This window comes from Setaria italica, chromosome VIII (genome assembly GCF_000263155.2).
Source record: "Setaria italica strain Yugu1 chromosome VIII, Setaria_italica_v2.0, whole genome shotgun sequence".
Lineage (NCBI taxonomy): Eukaryota > Viridiplantae > Streptophyta > Magnoliopsida > Poales > Poaceae > Setaria > Setaria italica.
This window is the reverse complement of record NC_028457.1, coordinates 34,005,910-34,023,219: the sequence shown is the minus strand read 5'-3', so window position 1 is coordinate 34,023,219 and position 17,310 is coordinate 34,005,910. Positions and strand designations below refer to the sequence as shown.

The window sequence follows — 17,310 nt, the reverse complement described above, 5'->3', positions numbered from 1 at the left end:
AAAAAAAACCAAAAATCCCCCCGGCTAGGACTCTGCCTTCCCACCTTCTGCCGGCCCCTCCCCCGCCAAGAAGCCCCCAACCTGGTCGGCGGGTCCTCTTACCTCAACCCCAACATCCGGGCCCGGACTCCCCAAACTTCCCGCCTTCCCCTTGCTGGCGCCTCCCGCAATCCCCCTCCCGCCCGACCACCTCACTCACCGCTTCCCCCACCCCTCCTCTGCCAAGCCCCCCTCCCCCTGCTGCCTCGCCGCCGGGCATCCTCCGCCCACTCTGCCCCCCCTTCTCTTACCGCTCCGCCTGCAGCCGGCCATCAAGGAGAAAGAGGAGGAAGGAGGAGGAGAAGACTTGGGCGGTGCTTGGCAGTGAAGGAGAAGAAGAGGAGGAGGAGGAGGTGCTTGGGGACTTGGGAAGAAGAAGAGGAAGAGGCGCTTGGGGACTTGGGCACATGGCGCATGCGCAGGAGCATAGATAAGGCACGGGCGGAGGGGCGCGTGAGCAAATAAGGTGCAGGACGGAGGAAAAAAGAGAAATTTTTTTGGCGCTGGACGGAGGAAGGGCTCTAGTAACGGAGGGTGACCCTCTAGTACCGGTTGGAGCCTTCACCCGGTACTAAAGGATTTAGTACCAAATAGAGGCTCCAACCGGTACTAGAGGGTGAAGGCTCCAACCGGTACTAGAGATGGAGCCACCATCCGGTACTGGAGGGCCTTCGGGGGCTCCCAAATTTGGAACCGATACTAATACTAACATTAGTACCGGATCCAAAAATAACCGGTACTAAGGCTAAAGATGAGAGATCAATTTTTTAGTAGTGTCAGGAATCTTTTACACTAACAGTATATTTCCCAGACTAAAAAAATGGCCTTGGTTATTGAGAACCTGACGACAATGAGATTTGATGTGGCAGAGATACGGACGTCCAAACTCCAATTATACAAAACTCATTGCCATCCATGTGGGGCTGCACTGCTACAGGATGTGCTATCACAACTGGATCATCATAGCCGGTTTTGCATGGGCCAGCAGTGATAGCCTATCACAACCCGATTGTAATACAAAATAACGATAAAAGGTAGAACGGGTGGTGATAGTGTCGTATCACAGCCGGTTTGTATTACAAACTGGTGGTACTTCCGGACCTGAAAATATTATACATCCAGATGAATAAAATCTCCTGTCTGCCACCCTCCCCTCTGCCTTGTTCGCACACCCCCTCTCCCTCTCCCCACGCCTCCCTCCCCTCCACCTCTCTCTCTCCCCGCGCAGCTGCGCGCCTCCCTTCCTTCCACCTCTCTCTCCCACGGTCCCTTCCCTTCCTCCCATTTTAGGTGCCCTTCCCCTCCCCTCTCCCCTTCGCACGCCCCTCATTGTGACGCCAGTGAGGAGAGGCGGTGGGATGAGGTGAGGCGACCCCACGCACGGTGGGGGAGCGCAGAGGTTGTGGCGGGTAGCAGCGGATGGGCATAGCCCGGATACAGCGGGCAGTAGCGGGTGGGCACAGCCCGGATCTGGCGGGCAGTGGCGGTGGGCATCATCACACAGGTGTAGTCCAAGGTGCATGTCTCTGTGTATTGTGATAGGAGGGCGCCAGCGGGATCCAGCGGGGCCGCAACGGTGGCAGGCGTGGCGGCTGGTGAGTCGCGGGAGGCGTGGTCGGTGGGTTGTGGCATGCTGCTTTTTTTTTAATTGGCATCACAACCAATTTTAAGTCCGGTGGTGATGGTGTACCCATCACAATTGACCTTTATCTGACGAATAAAAACCGACTGTGATGGACACTTTAGAGACGGCTGTGATAAAACATTCTGCAGTAGTGCTGATACACGAGCGTAACATCTCTTTTTGCTTATCTCTCTTCCCTCTCGTGCTACATGGTTAATCTAGAAGTGCAAAGCATGTCTTCACTCTTCACTAGCAAGAATTGTACGCTAAAGGTAAACAGGAAACAGGGGCCTGTTCGTTTCAGCTTATAAGCCGGCTGAAAAGCTGAAACGGCTGATTTGTTGTGAGAGGAAAATACTGTTTGGTGGCTGATAAGCCGGCTGAATAAGCTGAAGCGAACAGGCCGACGGCATGAATGCACATGTATGTCGAGGATTGCAAGTTTTCTCTAGGCCCTCAGAAGTCGGAACAAAATTATTCAGTTGTCTACTCCTCCTGTTCCAAAAATAACAAGTTTTTCTAGTTTGTTCTAAGTCAATTTTTCTTAAGTTTGACTAAATCTTTAGAGAAAAGTATCAATTTTTAATAATTTATGATACCAAATAGGTATATTATGAAAGCACACTTCATGTTCAATTTATCTAGTGTCATAAATATTGGCACTTTTTTTAATAACTTGATCAAACTTTTAAAAATGTTTGACTTATGATAAAACTAGAACGACTAGTTTTTTTTTTTGAGATGGAGGGAGTAAATCAATTGAAGGTGCATCAGATCAGTGAGTTGGGATATAAGCTCTTGTTTCTTTTTGGACTAAATTGAAGGTGCATAGATGAGTGAGACGGCGTCCATCTTGAGCAGTGCTTGTGCAGCAGCTGCGGCATCTGCTAACGCTTTCAAGAAGAAAGAGTGGGCCTATATGTGTGCACGAGTGGTCATGCACATGCACTCATGTTTTTCTGAACTTTGACCAGTGCAGTGCCTCTCTTTATTTCTGTGAACACTCCTGCAACGCTTCAGGTACGGTCTAGACTGTTGGTCCCTGCTAGATTTCATTCAAAGAGGATGGAAAACATTGGCCAGTTTCTCATCATTGGCCAGCCGTTCCATTTTTTTAGGACAAAAGGATAAAGAACTTACCCAAAGACCGGATCGGTGGGCGTGAGAAATGAATCCACAGCCCAGCCTGCAGGGCCCATTGGTGATGTTTGGAGGCCCATTGGTCAGTTAACCCGGGCCAAATGCCCATTCCCTTACTAATTGTTGGCTGGAGTATTTCTCTCTCTCTCTCTCTCAAAAAAAACTAGATACTAGTATAAAAAGGTAACATAGAGCTAGTCACATGAAAATTTCACCGTTCATCTCCAAAATTACTTTCATATCAATCTCTTTTTCATTTGTTTTTACGACGTTATCGGTGATCATACACACCAGATGTGGATGCAGACCAGAAGCAGTAGTATTTTAACTTTATAGGCACATGGCACTTGTTCTTCCTCTTCTCTGTCCTTCAACAACTTACTATTTCCAAGAGCAGAGTAATATAACAGCAGAGAAGCAGTAGATTAAAGCTAGTAGGAGTTGAGATTCTTATTGCGTAGCTTCCGCTCCTCGGAGAGCATCCTGGCGAAGCGTGCGAGCGCGTCCTCGTTGGTGCCCTCGCCGGCGACGGCCTCGTACATCCCCGTGTCGATATTCACCCTCGCCACCGGCTTCCTGAGAAGCTCCTTGCCGATCCCGATCAGAGCCTCCATGTTCTCCTTCGTCGCGATGTCCACCGACGACGCGTCACCCGTCAGAGAATCGTCCTGGATGCGGAGGTAATTCTTCTGGCAATGGAGGGACTCGAAGAGGACGGCCGCGTGGATGTCAACCATGTCGGCGCTGGCGTGGGAGAAGATGTCGATGATGGGGGTGAAGCCGCCCTCGTAGAGCCACTGGATGAGGCCCCACTTGGCGCACTGCGGCGCCGTGTACTTCTCGGCGAGCTTGGCGGAGCCGGTGCCGACGGAGATGATGAGGTAGTTCCGGTACTCGGTGGGCTTGCCGGGGTTGAAGTCCGGGTTGCGGCGGAGCACCTCCTTGGTGAGCATCGACATGGCGATCATCGTCGGGTTGTTGGCCGCCACGCCGCCGTCGACGAGGTGGTACTCCCGGGACCCGCCCTTGCCGTCGTCGGTCGTGAAGAAGTGGGCCGGGAAGTAGGTCGGCGCCGCCGACGTGCTGATGCAGATGTCGGAGAGGTGCGCGTTCTTGAGCGGGTCGGCCTTGGCCTCGTACGTGGTGAAGATGACCGGCTGGAGGAACTTGACGTCGAACGCCGGCACGACGACGTTGGTCACCGTGTCCGCGACCCTCACGTCGTGGGTGAGGCTCTTGATCTTGTCGTGCAGGAACACGCCGTCGTACTTGGGGCCCCTCATCGTGCCCACGAGGTTCATCGCCGACGTCAGCCAGCCTAGCCTGCAGAGGCAACAAGAGCAACATTGTTGGAACACCAATCGTCATGTGAGATTTGCCTGGAGTGAGAACGAACTTCTCTGACTGCTTACTTCCTCTGTGGGAAGATCTTGGGGCCGTTCTCGAGGTAGAAGGTGGTGAGGTCCTTGGCGGCGTAGAGCGGCCGCTTGTTCTCGTCCGGCGCCGCCAGCATCGACGTGAGCAGGGCACCGGTGCTCGTCCCGGCGATCACGTCGAAGTAGTCGGCGATCCGAGCGTCCGGGCCGTCCAGCTCCTGCATCGAGATCGCATGACCAGATGTTCATCAGCTCAAGCTTACAAACAAAGCGTACGTATAGTGCGACAGGTGCAATTCTGAAGGAAAAAAAAGCTGTGGTTTGTGAACTGTGTTTGAATTGCTGCTTGCAGGTATAGTACCTGGAGCTTGGCCTCGAGGCAGGCGATGATGGTGGCCGGGATGAGCCCCCGGATGCCGCCGCCGTCGATGCTCAGCACCGTGATGAGCCTCCCCTGCGACGGCGGGGGCTGTGGCACCGTCGTGTCGGCGGTGGCGGTCGTGCCGCTGGCCATGGTGAGTTGTAGCACAAGCAACCCCGCTTTGGGTGGGCTGAGCTGAACCACACCCTTCGCTGTAGGGACAAGAACGGAGATCAAGTAGAAGAGAGATCACTTTAATAGATGCTCCTCTTGGATCATGTGCTCTTCCCGATCTGAAGGCGACGGCGACCTATTTATAAACCAGAGCTGACCACTCCTTGCAGCGTCTCTTTCCTGCACATATTCTGTATGCTTCCTGTTTCATGCCTTGGGCTTCTGGTTGGCCGCGGTCCTGGAACGCAGTTGATTCCTGATTAAAAAGTTAACACGATATCCGACTGTAGTTAAGTGGACACACATAACATAACATTTACAAATTTACACTTTACAAAAAGGCGTTAAACTTTTATTTCGAGAGTAACTTTTATATAGGCAACTTGGTCCGACTACTAATGAGCCCTACAGGTGTTACAAGCTGGCGTACTATCATCACAAGGAACATGTCTGAGGAAGTTCATGGTCAATGCACTATTTTTTACAAACAATGTACTTCTAGTGGATTTCAGTATTTTACATGGGCTTCTATGGGCCAAGTAACAGCATATCGGCCAATGTAAACTAGTATAATGACTTGTAGTGGATTTACATCGATCTTTCAATTTCAGTGTCTTCTTTGTATTGTCATGTGTTTTGCATAAGTTCAAGCTTACAATCATTGAAATGCATAACTTGTTTTCTATACATATGTTTAACAATAACTGCATGTACTGCTTGGTGAATTTGAAGTAGGCAAGGCCGCAGTGCAGCAACGGTCCAGGTTAAAATTTGCGATAAGTTAGAGAACAACTCAGCTTGACTAAATCAGTTGCGCTTCGATGCCTATATTTTTCCTGTTGTACATGATCAATCGACATTGTTGGGGTGCACCTTAAGTGGACTAAGGCTAGGAACCCCCCTATGTGTAAAAGAGACTCGAAATAGGATCCAAGGGCTTATTTGTAAGGGTTAGAGACTCAGTTGTAACGTTCAGAAATCTCTTTGTCAAGTCCAGGGACCTATCTGTCATATTCGACCCCACCAATGGAATTAATATAAATAGTTACCTCCTCCTCCCTATAAATAGAGCCATAGGGCTTGGAGGAGAGGACTTTTTGCCACATATTCATTTGTCTCACTTTTAATTGATTTGTTTCCTCCCTTCTCCCTCTCTCTATTATCTGTTCGGGGTTCCAAATCCCAATAGACATCTCCAGTGTTTACATGATCAAATAAAAAATATGAATTATGCACTTAAATAATGAACTTGATTAGCTTTATGCATGGCCATAATGATATTGTCACTAGGGGAATCAATCAATTGCTCAAGATGGCAGGCTGACACGTGGCCCAGTTCACATGCATTGCATTTTGTCACACAGTTAGCTAGTTGTACTAGGAGTCTGTGAGCTCTGATATGAAGATCGGCTGGCAGGAATGGGTCAATAAAGTACATATCACATGCTGATAATAATGCCGTTGAGATTGGAGAAGATTATTAGTATATATTATCGATCTGTTTGCTCCATGCCCAGTGGAGGCTGTGGTTGATTAAAGGATGTGAATACCGGCGATTTCTTAAATCCCTAGCCAAGCTTTCAAGAAGGCATTGTTTTCAGCGGCGATGAATGTGGTAACATGATGTGAATGCTTCCATACCTGGAGGCTAGCTGTTGAAGCAAGCGTTGAAATAAACTGAGTTCTTGGATCAGCAAGATGAGGAATGGGCAATGACGTACGATCCTGACTAAGAAGGAAAAATCAGATGAGGTCTGTGATGCTAGAAAACAACACACTAGTACATCAATTTCTTTGAGCTTTAGTTTGGGCGATTCAAGCCAACAGCCGTAAGTGGACCTCTGCAGCTGTAAATTCTAGGATCATATCAGACACTATAGATGACAAGATCTGGCACCCTCCATTTTTAAGAGTACGTACACTGATCTCATTTCACTTCGTACACTGAACTTGTGCTAAAAAGAAATGGTGGGTACAAACTCAATGTCTTTCAATTAAGCTCAGGCCAAGATATTCCCTAGTACTACAGGTATACATTTAATTTTTCGCCAAAAGTTTCAGAATGGAAGAGTTCTTGATTCGAATCCGCTACTCGTGGCAACGGGATTGAAATGTTTAGACGTCCAAAAACTCATCCTTCCAATGATAAAGCTATGTTGCCACAAAATCCTCTACTGTAGTCTATAATAATATCCTGCATGTGTGACACACCCTCAACACATCCCACACTGGCAGGTTGTTCGAGGAGCATGGGCAGTGGCACAATCTCGATGATGGCCATCCAAAATTGACTAAGAGGATGGGTTCGTATCACGCAAATAATAGAAATAATGGATCACATCAGAAGGGAATGATTTTTTGATCAAAGCTAGGTCACAAAGCAATGAGTAACAGGTTTATTTACATGTGCATGGGTCATGCAGACGTTTTTTTTAACATAATTTAGGTCTGGATGTACACGATGATCCTTTATTTTGATCACGAAAACTTGTCTATTTGAACATATATCTCCCGTTGAGCTTTAATTTTCATGTTCCGTGAAGGTTTTGACATTCACAGTTCATCCATGATTTAAGTTGGTAAGATGTCGACTTCAATTGTGAAAATGTATTTGTGGTAGGTTGAAGACGATGCACGTGTCATGCTCAAGATGTGCACAGGTTGTTCAATGTGGACACGGCTGGCTATTTAAGTATATCCAAGTGCCATGTGATCTTGGTTCTTACGTGGACCAAAATGACATGTAAACTGATCAAAGGTGGCAGTCATGAACCACGTAAGATACCGTTCCGACTTTTGTAAAAGTTTGTACAGATTTCTAACTCACTTTCGAAATCAAGATTCATATAGCTTTGGAGTATCCTACTGTAGAGACACATGTCTTTTGTGCTTCTGAAGACCTTCAGCGACGGTTTCTGCCGGTGCCGCCAAACCTACGTATGCAAACACGATCGATAACTCCGATGGAGCACCCCGCTCGCCCCGCCCACCTCGCTCCCACCGATGCACCACCGCCGCTCGGCACCTCGCCGGCGACACAGCACAACCACCACAGCACTCCAACCACACCTAGCCACCTCACAAAATCGACATCGCAACCTGCCACATTCCCTGGGTCGCCGGCTCAGCGGCAGAAGCTTTGGACCTCCTTTACTGCTTGGAGACGGAGGACAAGAGCCCATGCTCTTAGCGTTTCAATGCAAAGCTGAACAAGACAGAGGAAGGAGCAACGGCGAAAGACAGAGAGGAGAAGGAATCCAAAGAAGGGACGAGCAAGGACACAGCGGCACCATTTCGCCAGATTCCCTCGCTGCTGATAAGATCAAGCACTCACAAGCTCTCCTACAAGGACGTCCTACTCAAACCTAGGACATTCAAGCCGAGATTCCCTCGCCACACATCAGCACAAGCAAAGCAAGAGCTGCATGAAGAGAGAAGAAAGACACCGGCGAGAAGACGTGTCGTCTCAGTCTGCAAAGGATGGGGGCGGGGCATAGTTGCCTTCAAGACGCGCACTGCCTGGAACGCGTTGAAGCTCTGGCGCTGCACACCACTGACCAATGGCTCTCGCTGCTCAAAGCCACGACAGGTAATAGATGCTTCAACTGCCTTGCATCTAACCACCGCATCGGCGAATGCCGTGACCCGTCACGGTGCATACTCTACCTGCGTTTTGGCCACAAGGTGCGCCACTATCACTCCGCCGCTCGAGCTTGCCCGCCTTCCTGTCCTGCAGCTCGCCCCCCTTCCACCCGCCGCTCAATAGATCCAGCTTTCCCCCTCTACACCGCTCACTAGCTAGTGACACCAAAAGCTACATCTTCTGGCCGCCGCACCTTTGCCGCCATCGCCACCACACCATCCACCTCCACATCCCCTCTGCATTGCAAGCAACCAGAGCGAACATGCCTTCCGCCCACATCCCGAACCTACCCGGCGGTGGGGAAGGCAGCCATGGAACCTGAGCTCGTGCCCAGGGAGGCGAGCAGGCGCCCAGACCATGTTTCGGTCTATGTGCAGAGGACTGTAGCTGCAAGGGAGGAAGAGAGGCAGCTTTCGTTGACGGCTCTCATCAGCATTCAGATGAACGGAAGGGCCAAGCTCTCTGCTCAGGTTGTGCACCGGGATGTCCTTCAACAACTTGGAGGGAGTGGCACCAGGGAGCAAGATTTGGGGGTGAAACACCTTACGACGTCCACGTTCTTGCTTCACTTCTCCACGCCGGAGCAGCACACGACGACATTGTGGCTTGGTGGCTTGTGCGCTGGGCAAACTACTCTTTGGCTCCTGCCTTGGACAAGACAGGTTAGTGCTTCGGCATCAAAACTCCGTTACTGAGCCAAAGTGTGCATTGAAGGGATTCCTGAGCATGCCCAACAAGTAGACACAGTAGCTAGATTGTTCAACTCCACCACGTTCATTGAAGATTTTGATACTGATGATGACACTGAGCAAGAGAGGGACTGCCTATGTGTTTGGGTGTGGACCTTTAACCCTGACGGCTTAGCAAAGACTGTCACTTTGAAGATAGCAGAACCACTAACCTACCCTGAAGAATACTATTGGCAAATGGGAGAGTTTGAACTTCCCGCTATCAGAACTGGGCCGGCTGAGATGCTTAACTATGAGGTTATTATCCACCTGGATCGTGTGTTTGATTATTCACCTTTGCCTTCTAGTCCGTTAGAAAGAAGTTATCATAGTGGTGTCAGTGGATTGCCCGAGGATTTGTATGAGGATGAATGGCCTATCAAACATCATTTTGTTTGGTATTACGGCTTCTCGAATGATCAAGTTCCTCACCGAAGAATCCTAGTTCAAGAAAGGCTCGGAGGTAGGCGGGACAGATCACCGCCGGCAGGTGGGGGTGGCCGTGGTCGACCACCGATGCAGCAGCCACCGCTGAGCATGCATGATTTGAATTTGGTAGAATAGAGAGGCTTCATTGGGGGCAGTTCTAGCCAAGGAGGCAGGCGCGGTGGCTATGGCCATCACTTTCATGGAAGAGATGGGGCAGTACCCGTGACCGTGAACAGTGCTCACACAGGAGCAGAAGTTCAGGATACTACCAACCCAACGAGGAAGGTCAAACAGGCTCCAGCCAAGAGTAGCTGCTTCTGTTCCATTCTGATGAAAGAAGCAGCAACAACAACAAAGCTGACCCAATGGCAGACGAGGCTGCACTGATGCTCACGCAAAAGGATGGATGCAATGGTTTTGAAAAGGGGAAAACAAGAGAGCAAGAAGGGCAGCACGTTGCTACAGAGCAAGATCAAGGAGACAGTAGCAAGGATAAGGGACACCCTCAACAGACTAGCCACTAGCAAGCAGCAACAAAGATAGTAAATTCGGCAATAATAGAGTTAGAAGATGCAGTGGATCAGGAACAGGATCATGTTAATAATCTTGAGCAGACTATCAATGCAATAGACAAAATGGGGCCCAGGGGCTATGAAGGTGACAAGGGGACAAATAAGATCAGAATGATCTATGCAGATCCACCTTAACAACACAGAAGCAAAACCCTGAAATTGAAAACCAGTGTGCTGGATGAGCTACAGTCAATGCAAATGCCTCAATTTCAGTTTAACCTACGTTGATTGCTAGGAAGCTCCCTGAGGTGATCCTAGCCACACCTAAGACACCAAAAAAAGGAAGCTAAGCAACAAAAGAAGAGCATTAAATAGAAAAGAGGAAAAGAAAATGCCGAAGGCAACAACAACAAGAAGGAATTTGAGTCCATCAGGCGCAGTAACAGAATTGCAGACGAGCCTAAGACAACTCTAACTATAGAAGAACATGCTATGGCATTGCTAATGAAGAAGTGTGGAACACCGAAAGAAGGCAAAGTGGTAGATCAAACTGATCACAAGATGTTCAGGGAGCAGTTTGTGGACCCATTGAAGAAGCAATTGGTGGCTAATTTCAGAGAAACTTTCAGCCTCACACAAACTGAAGAAGATGATACCCTTAGTGCTTTGGCACTAGAGGAAGAAACCTGCTAATCAAGCAATCCAAATGTGTGTGTTGGTGTGTGTGGGTGTGTGTCGGTCTAGGTGTGTTTCGGTGGAGGAGATGGATGGGTCTTATGCTTTCAGATGACAATATCAGCTGCAAAGCAAGATGGAGCTACAGAGGGTGCAGACAACACTCAGAAAAGGGAGGCCATCATAGAATACAGTGTTCTTGAGCAAAGTTGTTTCCAATGAATGAACAAAAATGTGTCCTCCTTAACTGGAATGTGAGAGGCCTGAATGGCACAACACGAAGGAGAGTACTAAAAGATCTTGTACAAGATACATGTAGCACCATAATAAGCATCCAAGAAACCAAGATGGAGGAATTCAGTGACATTCTTGAATCTGAATATCTTGGCCAAAAATTCTCAAGAAGCTATGCTTATTTACCTACACAAGGCACTAGAGGGGGCATCCTACTAGCAGTAAATGAGGATTACTACAATATCAAAGAATATTTCATCAAAAACAATTCTATCACTACATGTCTTGAGGCAACAACCATTCTAGTAACTTGGTGAGTGACAGTGGTGTATGGACCCAAGGGGACAGTGGCAAACTACAATTCCTAGAAGAGATCAAGCAAATAGCAGGGATGATATCTGACAAGTGGTTATTCCTGGGAGATTTCAACATGATACTGCAAGAAGAAGACAAAAACAACATCAATATAAACAAAAGGATAATGGGAGCATTTAGAGCTGTGGTACAGGCTCTTGAGCTGAGAGAATTGAATCTAAGAGGAAGAAGATATACTTGGACAAACAATGTCACACATACAAGAATAGATCAAGTTTTTTGCAATGTTAATTGGGAATGCATGTTGCCAAATGTGTTACTCCAAGCTCAATCCTCCTTGGTCTCTGATCACTGTCCATTGCTAATTACTGCTGATAGTGCCATTTAAACATACAAAGGCTTCAGGCTTGATACATTCTGGACACAAATCAGAGGTTTCACACAGGAGGTGGCTGACATATGGGGAAAGCCTGTCACTTTGCATAGCCCTTACCTAAGACTTCACACAAAGATGCAAAGAACATCAAAGAGATTAAGGAATTGGGCAAAATCAATGATTGGGATTAACAAATTGCTACTGACAGTAGCTAGGCAGTTGATCTAGATCCTTGATGTGGTAGAGGAATATAGAAGTCCGAGTGAAGATGAGTTGCTACTCAAGAGATTTGAAAAATAGATATTTGGCTATGACTGCCTTTGAGAAAATCAGGATCAGATAACAAGCTAGGATTAATTACATTGAAGCTGGTGATGCCACTTCCAAGTTCTTCTACCTAAGGGTCACAGGGAAGAAAAGAAAAAAATTTATACAGTCACTACAAACACATACAGGCAGTGTTCACCTACTGGCTGATAAAGAACAATCCATCTTCAGACATTTTCAGGACAACCTTGGCAGGGAGGAACCATGACATGAAACACAAAATTGGGAGATCCTAAATATACAGAGACACAATTTGCAGATTCTAGAAGAGGATTTCACAGAAGAGGAGGTAAAAGTGGTGGTGATGGATCTAAAATCTGAAGAGGCTCCTGGGCCAGATGGGTTCATTGGCATCTTCTTCAAAAAATATTGGGAAGTGATAAAAGAGGATCGTATGTTAGCTCTTTAGTACTTCTTTACTTTACATGGCCATCACTTCAATGTCCTAAATTCAGCACAGATCTACCTCATTCCAAAAACAAGTGATGCAGCAAGGGTGACAGATTTTAGGCCAATTAACCTCACAAGTAGTATAGCTAAGATAATTTCCAAGATACTCGCCACAAGACTATCCTTGGTCCTAAATAAGCTAGTCTCCAGGAATCAAAGTGCATTCGTTAAAAAGAGAAGTATACATGACAATTTCCTTTTCACACAAAATTTCATAAGAGAAATGCAAAGAGCAGGAAGGCCAACTATATTCCTGAAACTAGATATTGCTAAAGCTTTTGACAGTGTCAGATGGGATTACTTGATGGTAATGATGGAGAGGATAGGATTTGGATCTAGGTGGAGACAATGGGTTTCAATTTTGCTCCACATAGCAACATCTTTAGTCTTTGTAAATGGTGCACAAACACACAAATTTAAACACAGGATTGGATTGAGACAGGAAGATCCACTATCACCTATGCTATTCATATTGGCACTGGAGCCTTTGCAAAAGCTATTAGTTTTTGCTGAAGAACAACATCTCCTGTCACCAATTCAAGGAAGGGTATCAACCTTCAGAGCAAGCCTGTATGCAGATGATGCTACCATTTTTCTTAATCCAGTCAGGAAGGAGATTGAAGTGGTCAACATGATCTTTCAAATTTTTGGTATTGCATCAGGCCTCCACATAAACATCAACAAAACTGCTGCTTACCCAATCAGATGTGAGCATATTGAACTTCAAACAGTCATGGAGAGTTTCCCTGCCAGATTAGTACCTTACCATGCAAATACTTAGGGTTGCCACTCACTTTGAGGAAATTGACTAGAGTGCAAGTGCAACCACTCATTGACAAGGTGGTAGGAAAATTACAGAATTGGAAGGGAAAGTTGCTGGACAAAGCAGGAAGGCTGACACTTGTCAGGACAGTAATGTCTTCAATCCCAATATACTTTGTCACTGTGTTCAAATAGAACAAATGGGCTATTAAGAAGATAGACAGAATAAGAAGAATTTTCCTCTGAAAAGGGTCTGATCAGGCAAATGGTTGGCACTGGTTGGTTAGATGGCAGAAGACAGTGCTTCCTAAACAGCTTGGGGGGGCTTGGAATTCTAGAACTTGCTTTTGGTAGAGCACTAAGGTCAAGGTGGCTATGGTACCAATGGACGGAGCCTGAAAGACCATGGGTCAGCTCAGAAACTCCATGTGATGAAACAGACAAACAACTCTTCAGAGCAAGCACAATAGTGACAATGGGCAATGGGAATAGAGCAACATTCTGGTAGTGTGCTTGGGCAAATTGAAAAGCACCTCGAGATATAGTACAAGACTTTACAAGCTTGCATGGAGGAAAAATAGAACTCTAAGAGAAGACACAACTGAACTAAATTGGACAAGAGGCCTGTGGAGAATGCAAACGATGGAAGAACTGGCAGAATTCGTAACTCTATAGGATTTGGTGCAGGAGATCCAATTCAATGACCAAGAGGATAGGATCACATGGAGATGGACACCTACTGGACAATATACTGCCAAATCTGCTTATGAAGTACAGTTTGCAATTACATACACCACAGTTGATGCAGACACTATTTGGAAGGCACACATTGAGACCAAACACAAGTTCTTTGCTTGGTTGTTGGTGCAAATCCAGACCTTGACAGTAGACAAGATGCTTGCGAGGAACTGGCAAGATCTATGCTCCCAAGAGTGCTCAAGTTTCAACCTCAATTTCGAAGTCTTAACTAAAGTGTAAACTTTCAACAATTAGTTCAGAACTATTATATATCTATAAAAGAAAAGGAGAGCCTGATCAACTCAAAGTTGAAGTGCAGAAAAAGTACTTGAAAAGGTCAGCTCTTTAATATAAGATATTGCGGATAATTTCCGCATGAGGGAATTATTTTATTTTTCCCCGTATTTGAAAAGATTGATGCTGCATGGTTAGTGGCCATTCACGATCAATTCATATGACCATCCCCAGGAAATTAGAATGGAGGAAGAGGCGGCGGATGGATGATAGGGAAGAGCGGTGGCTACTTTTTATATTTTCGTGGGGTTCACATAATATTAGGTGTATGAATCGATTCAATGTTTTTAATTACTCCCGTGGCGCGCTCTCTCTCCTCGACGAATCAGATTACTACTGCGGATGCCATTAGATGGTCTCCTTTATTGATGATCCAGTTATTATTTTCGTTAAAAAAATATAATTGGAAGAGTATTGGCTGCAAGTTTGTATTTTCATGGGGTTCACATAACATTAGGTGTATTAATCGATTGAACGTTTTTAATTACTTTCGTGGCGCTCTCTCTCTCCTCGACGAATCAGATTACTACTGCGGATGCCATTAGATGGTCTCCTTTATTGATGATCCAGTTATTATTTTCGTTAAAAAAATATAATTGGAAGAGTATTGGCTGCAAGTTCGTGGTGATAAGTGTCGTAACATCAGATAAATCCCTTTACATATATATACACACACTGGCCTAAACAACGAACAACTATGATGATTCAACTAAGCTAAGAACAACCAGGTGAGAGTAAATTTGGGTCATCAGAACAGGCTTGCATTATAACGAGTTTTTGGTTGCAGACTTCTAGTGCTTGTAGCCGCGTGCTGTAAAAGAAGAGGAAAGATATATAACAGAGGACCCACCTGCGATGTGATAGAACCTGTATTGAGATGGTCGACTGTTAAGGACTGAGGAAGACAGTACGATAGTGACACAAGTTTATCAATAGAAAGCACAAAGTAGGAAAAGGAAACATAAGAAGCGAATTACACAGCATACATTCAGGTAACCGTACTCCGTGCAACAGAGGATGCAAACTATTTTTGCACATACGAGCTAGAGTCAGGCTGCCCTGACGAGCTCCTTGAGCTGCCGGACGAAGTCCCCGGCGAACCTCTTCTGAACGGCGTCGTCCGTCAAGAACTCCCTCCACTTCCTCCCGTCCCCATCCCCTCCCTCCGCCATCGCCAAGGCAACCGCATCGCTCACGTCCTGGCCTCCGAACCAGCCGTCCTCGTCGCGGCGCGCCACCTCCACCCCAACCCGCAACTCTCGCGCGAGCAGCGCCGCGTTGACGTACTGGTCGCCCTTCATCGGCAGCAGCACCAGCCGGCAACCGGCTACGAGCCCCTCCACGGCGGAGCTGAACCCGGCGTGGTTCAAGTAGCACCCGACGCTCTGGTGCTGCAGGATGTGCTGCTGCTGCACCCACCCCGTGTGCACCGCGCCTCTCCCCTTCACCCTCTCCTCGAACCCCGGCGGGATCCGTGCCCGGAGCTCCGCTTCCGTGTCGGCTCCCTTGGGGAAGTTGAGCACCGCGAGGAACGGCCGGTTGGTGGCCTCGAGGCCGAGGAGAAGCTCTGTCGCCGCCGCTGCCGGTAGGAACGTCTCGCTGCCGAACGAGGCGAAGACGACGGAGTTCTCCGGGAACGAGGAGAGCCAGCTGGCCCACCGCTCCTCGAGCTCGCCTTCCGGTGGCTCCGGCACGACGGGTCCGGCCAGGAGCACGGGCTTGCCGATCTGGGCCAAGATGTAGTCGATGTAGGGGCCCTCCATCTCGGCACAGGTCTTCATGACGATGCCGAAGCAGCCCTTGAAGCATTCGATGAAACGGTCGTACGCGCTCGGCATGCCGTAGAAGCTCTCGAACACGTACGTCATGTTGGCTGCCTGGTACGCCGGCAGCGTGACAAGCGGCGAGTCCGACGGGAAGCCGGCGGGCGCCGCAGTGAGCTCGTGCGCCGACGGGCGCTGCCCACCGGGACACCGCGCAGGGACGGTGAGCGCGAGGGTCGCGGCGGAATAGACATTGAAGTAGAGCGCCCTGACGCCGAGGGGCGCCGCGACGTCGCAAACCCACGGCACGGCGAAGTCGAACAGCACGGCGTCCGGGCGGAGCTCCGCGAGGAGCGTGGCGACCTGCGGCCGGGTGCCGTCGAGGGCGACCTTAAGAAGCTCGGCGCCGTCGGCCGAGAGCTCAGCCGTGCTCGCAGCGACCGGGGGCAGACCCGGCACGCTTGGCAGGTCCAGCGGCAGGACGGCCACCGCGCCAGCGGCCTCCGCCAGCATCGCCTCGACGCGGGGCACGTTCCCGGCGGCCGTCAGGAACGTTACACGGAGCGTCTCGTCGCCGGAGATGAGCTTGCGCGTCAGTTGGGCGAACGGGCTGATGTGGCCGAAGGCGAGCCAGGGGAACATGACGACGTGAGTGGCAACGCCGGCGCGGCCACTGCCATTTCCGCTGCCCGACATGGTCTGGGTTTGGTGGGTGGGTACTGGCTGTAGCTGGGTATTTTTATGGGATGGATCGAGGAGGCATGCATATTTAGGGTCCCTCCTGCCGGTAATAAATAATAACTATAGATCACACCCACCAACGAAAACCAAATGTTCAAGGTCAACGAACACCATTGTCGGGAGCGGAGGATATGATCTCCGTTATTTATGGATTAAACTTTAGTCGTTACTAAAATTCATTAAAGCATATAAACAAAGATGATATTATCCTCTTCCTCCTCCTTCCTCCTAGCCTCGACCTCCTCCACCTTCCATCGCCACCTCGTTCCCCCTCCGCCTCGTTCTCCCCCTCCGCCACCACCGGTGGAACTTCAGCAGGTAGAGCCACAGGTGGCGACGGCCACTGTCCTCACAGAGGACATCCTCCGCACAGTCATCCAGCTCCTCTCCCCGGCCGACCTCCTCCGCGCCGCACTAGCTTGCCGCCGCTGGTGCCGCGTTGCCTCCCTCGTTCGCCCCCGCTCCTCTACTACTTCTTCCACCCCTGCATCACCCCCGGCCCGCCGCCTCTGCCGCCAGTTGAGCCGCCTCCTGCAGCAGCTAGGTCGGTGGCGGGGGGGGGGGGGGGGGGAGGGGCTGGGTGAGAGGGCAGCAGGAGGGAGGCCGACG

General features: G+C 48.8%; 2 protein-coding genes across 2 annotated transcripts; both read right to left on the bottom strand.

Annotated features, from left to right (window-relative positions):
- Positions 1-3,001: 3,001 nt before the first annotated feature.
- Positions 3,002-4,813, bottom strand: LOC101757401 (patatin-like protein 1). Its single transcript, XM_004979656.2, has 3 exons — positions 4,541-4,813; positions 4,216-4,397; positions 3,002-4,126 (listed from the first exon to the last, which is right to left on the bottom strand). Exons 1-3 carry the CDS (start codon positions 4,691-4,693, stop codon positions 3,235-3,237), a joined length of 1,227 nt encoding a protein of 408 aa, XP_004979713.1. The 5' UTR covers positions 4,694-4,813; the 3' UTR covers positions 3,002-3,234.
- Positions 4,814-15,110: 10,297 nt separating this feature from the next.
- On the bottom strand, positions 15,111-16,696 carry LOC101757804 (anthocyanidin 3-O-glucosyltransferase). The gene has a single exon (XM_022829338.1). It carries the CDS (start codon positions 16,654-16,656, stop codon positions 15,247-15,249), a length of 1,410 nt encoding a protein of 469 aa, XP_022685073.1. The 5' UTR covers positions 16,657-16,696; the 3' UTR covers positions 15,111-15,246.
- Positions 16,697-17,310: the final 614 nt, after the last annotated feature.

What these genes read in the sequence shown, in the direction of transcription:
- LOC101757401 (XM_004979656.2), bottom strand. Translation starts at nt 4,693, where the DNA reads ATGGCCAGCGGCACGACCGCCACCGCCGACACGACGGTGCCACAGCCC. An exon ending in GCCTCGAGGCCAAGCTCCAG is followed by an intron (nt 4,398 to 4,540) that starts GTACTATACCTG and finishes ATCTCGATGCAG; the next exon opens with GAGCTGGACGGCCCGGACGC. An exon ending in AAGATCTTCCCACAGAGGAA is followed by an intron (nt 4,127 to 4,215) that starts GTAAGCAGTCAG and finishes TTGCCTCTGCAG; the next exon opens with GCTAGGCTGGCTGACGTCGG.
- LOC101757804 (XM_022829338.1), bottom strand. Translation starts at nt 16,656, where the DNA reads ATGTCGGGCAGCGGAAATGGCAGTGGCCGCGCCGGCGTTGCCACTCAC.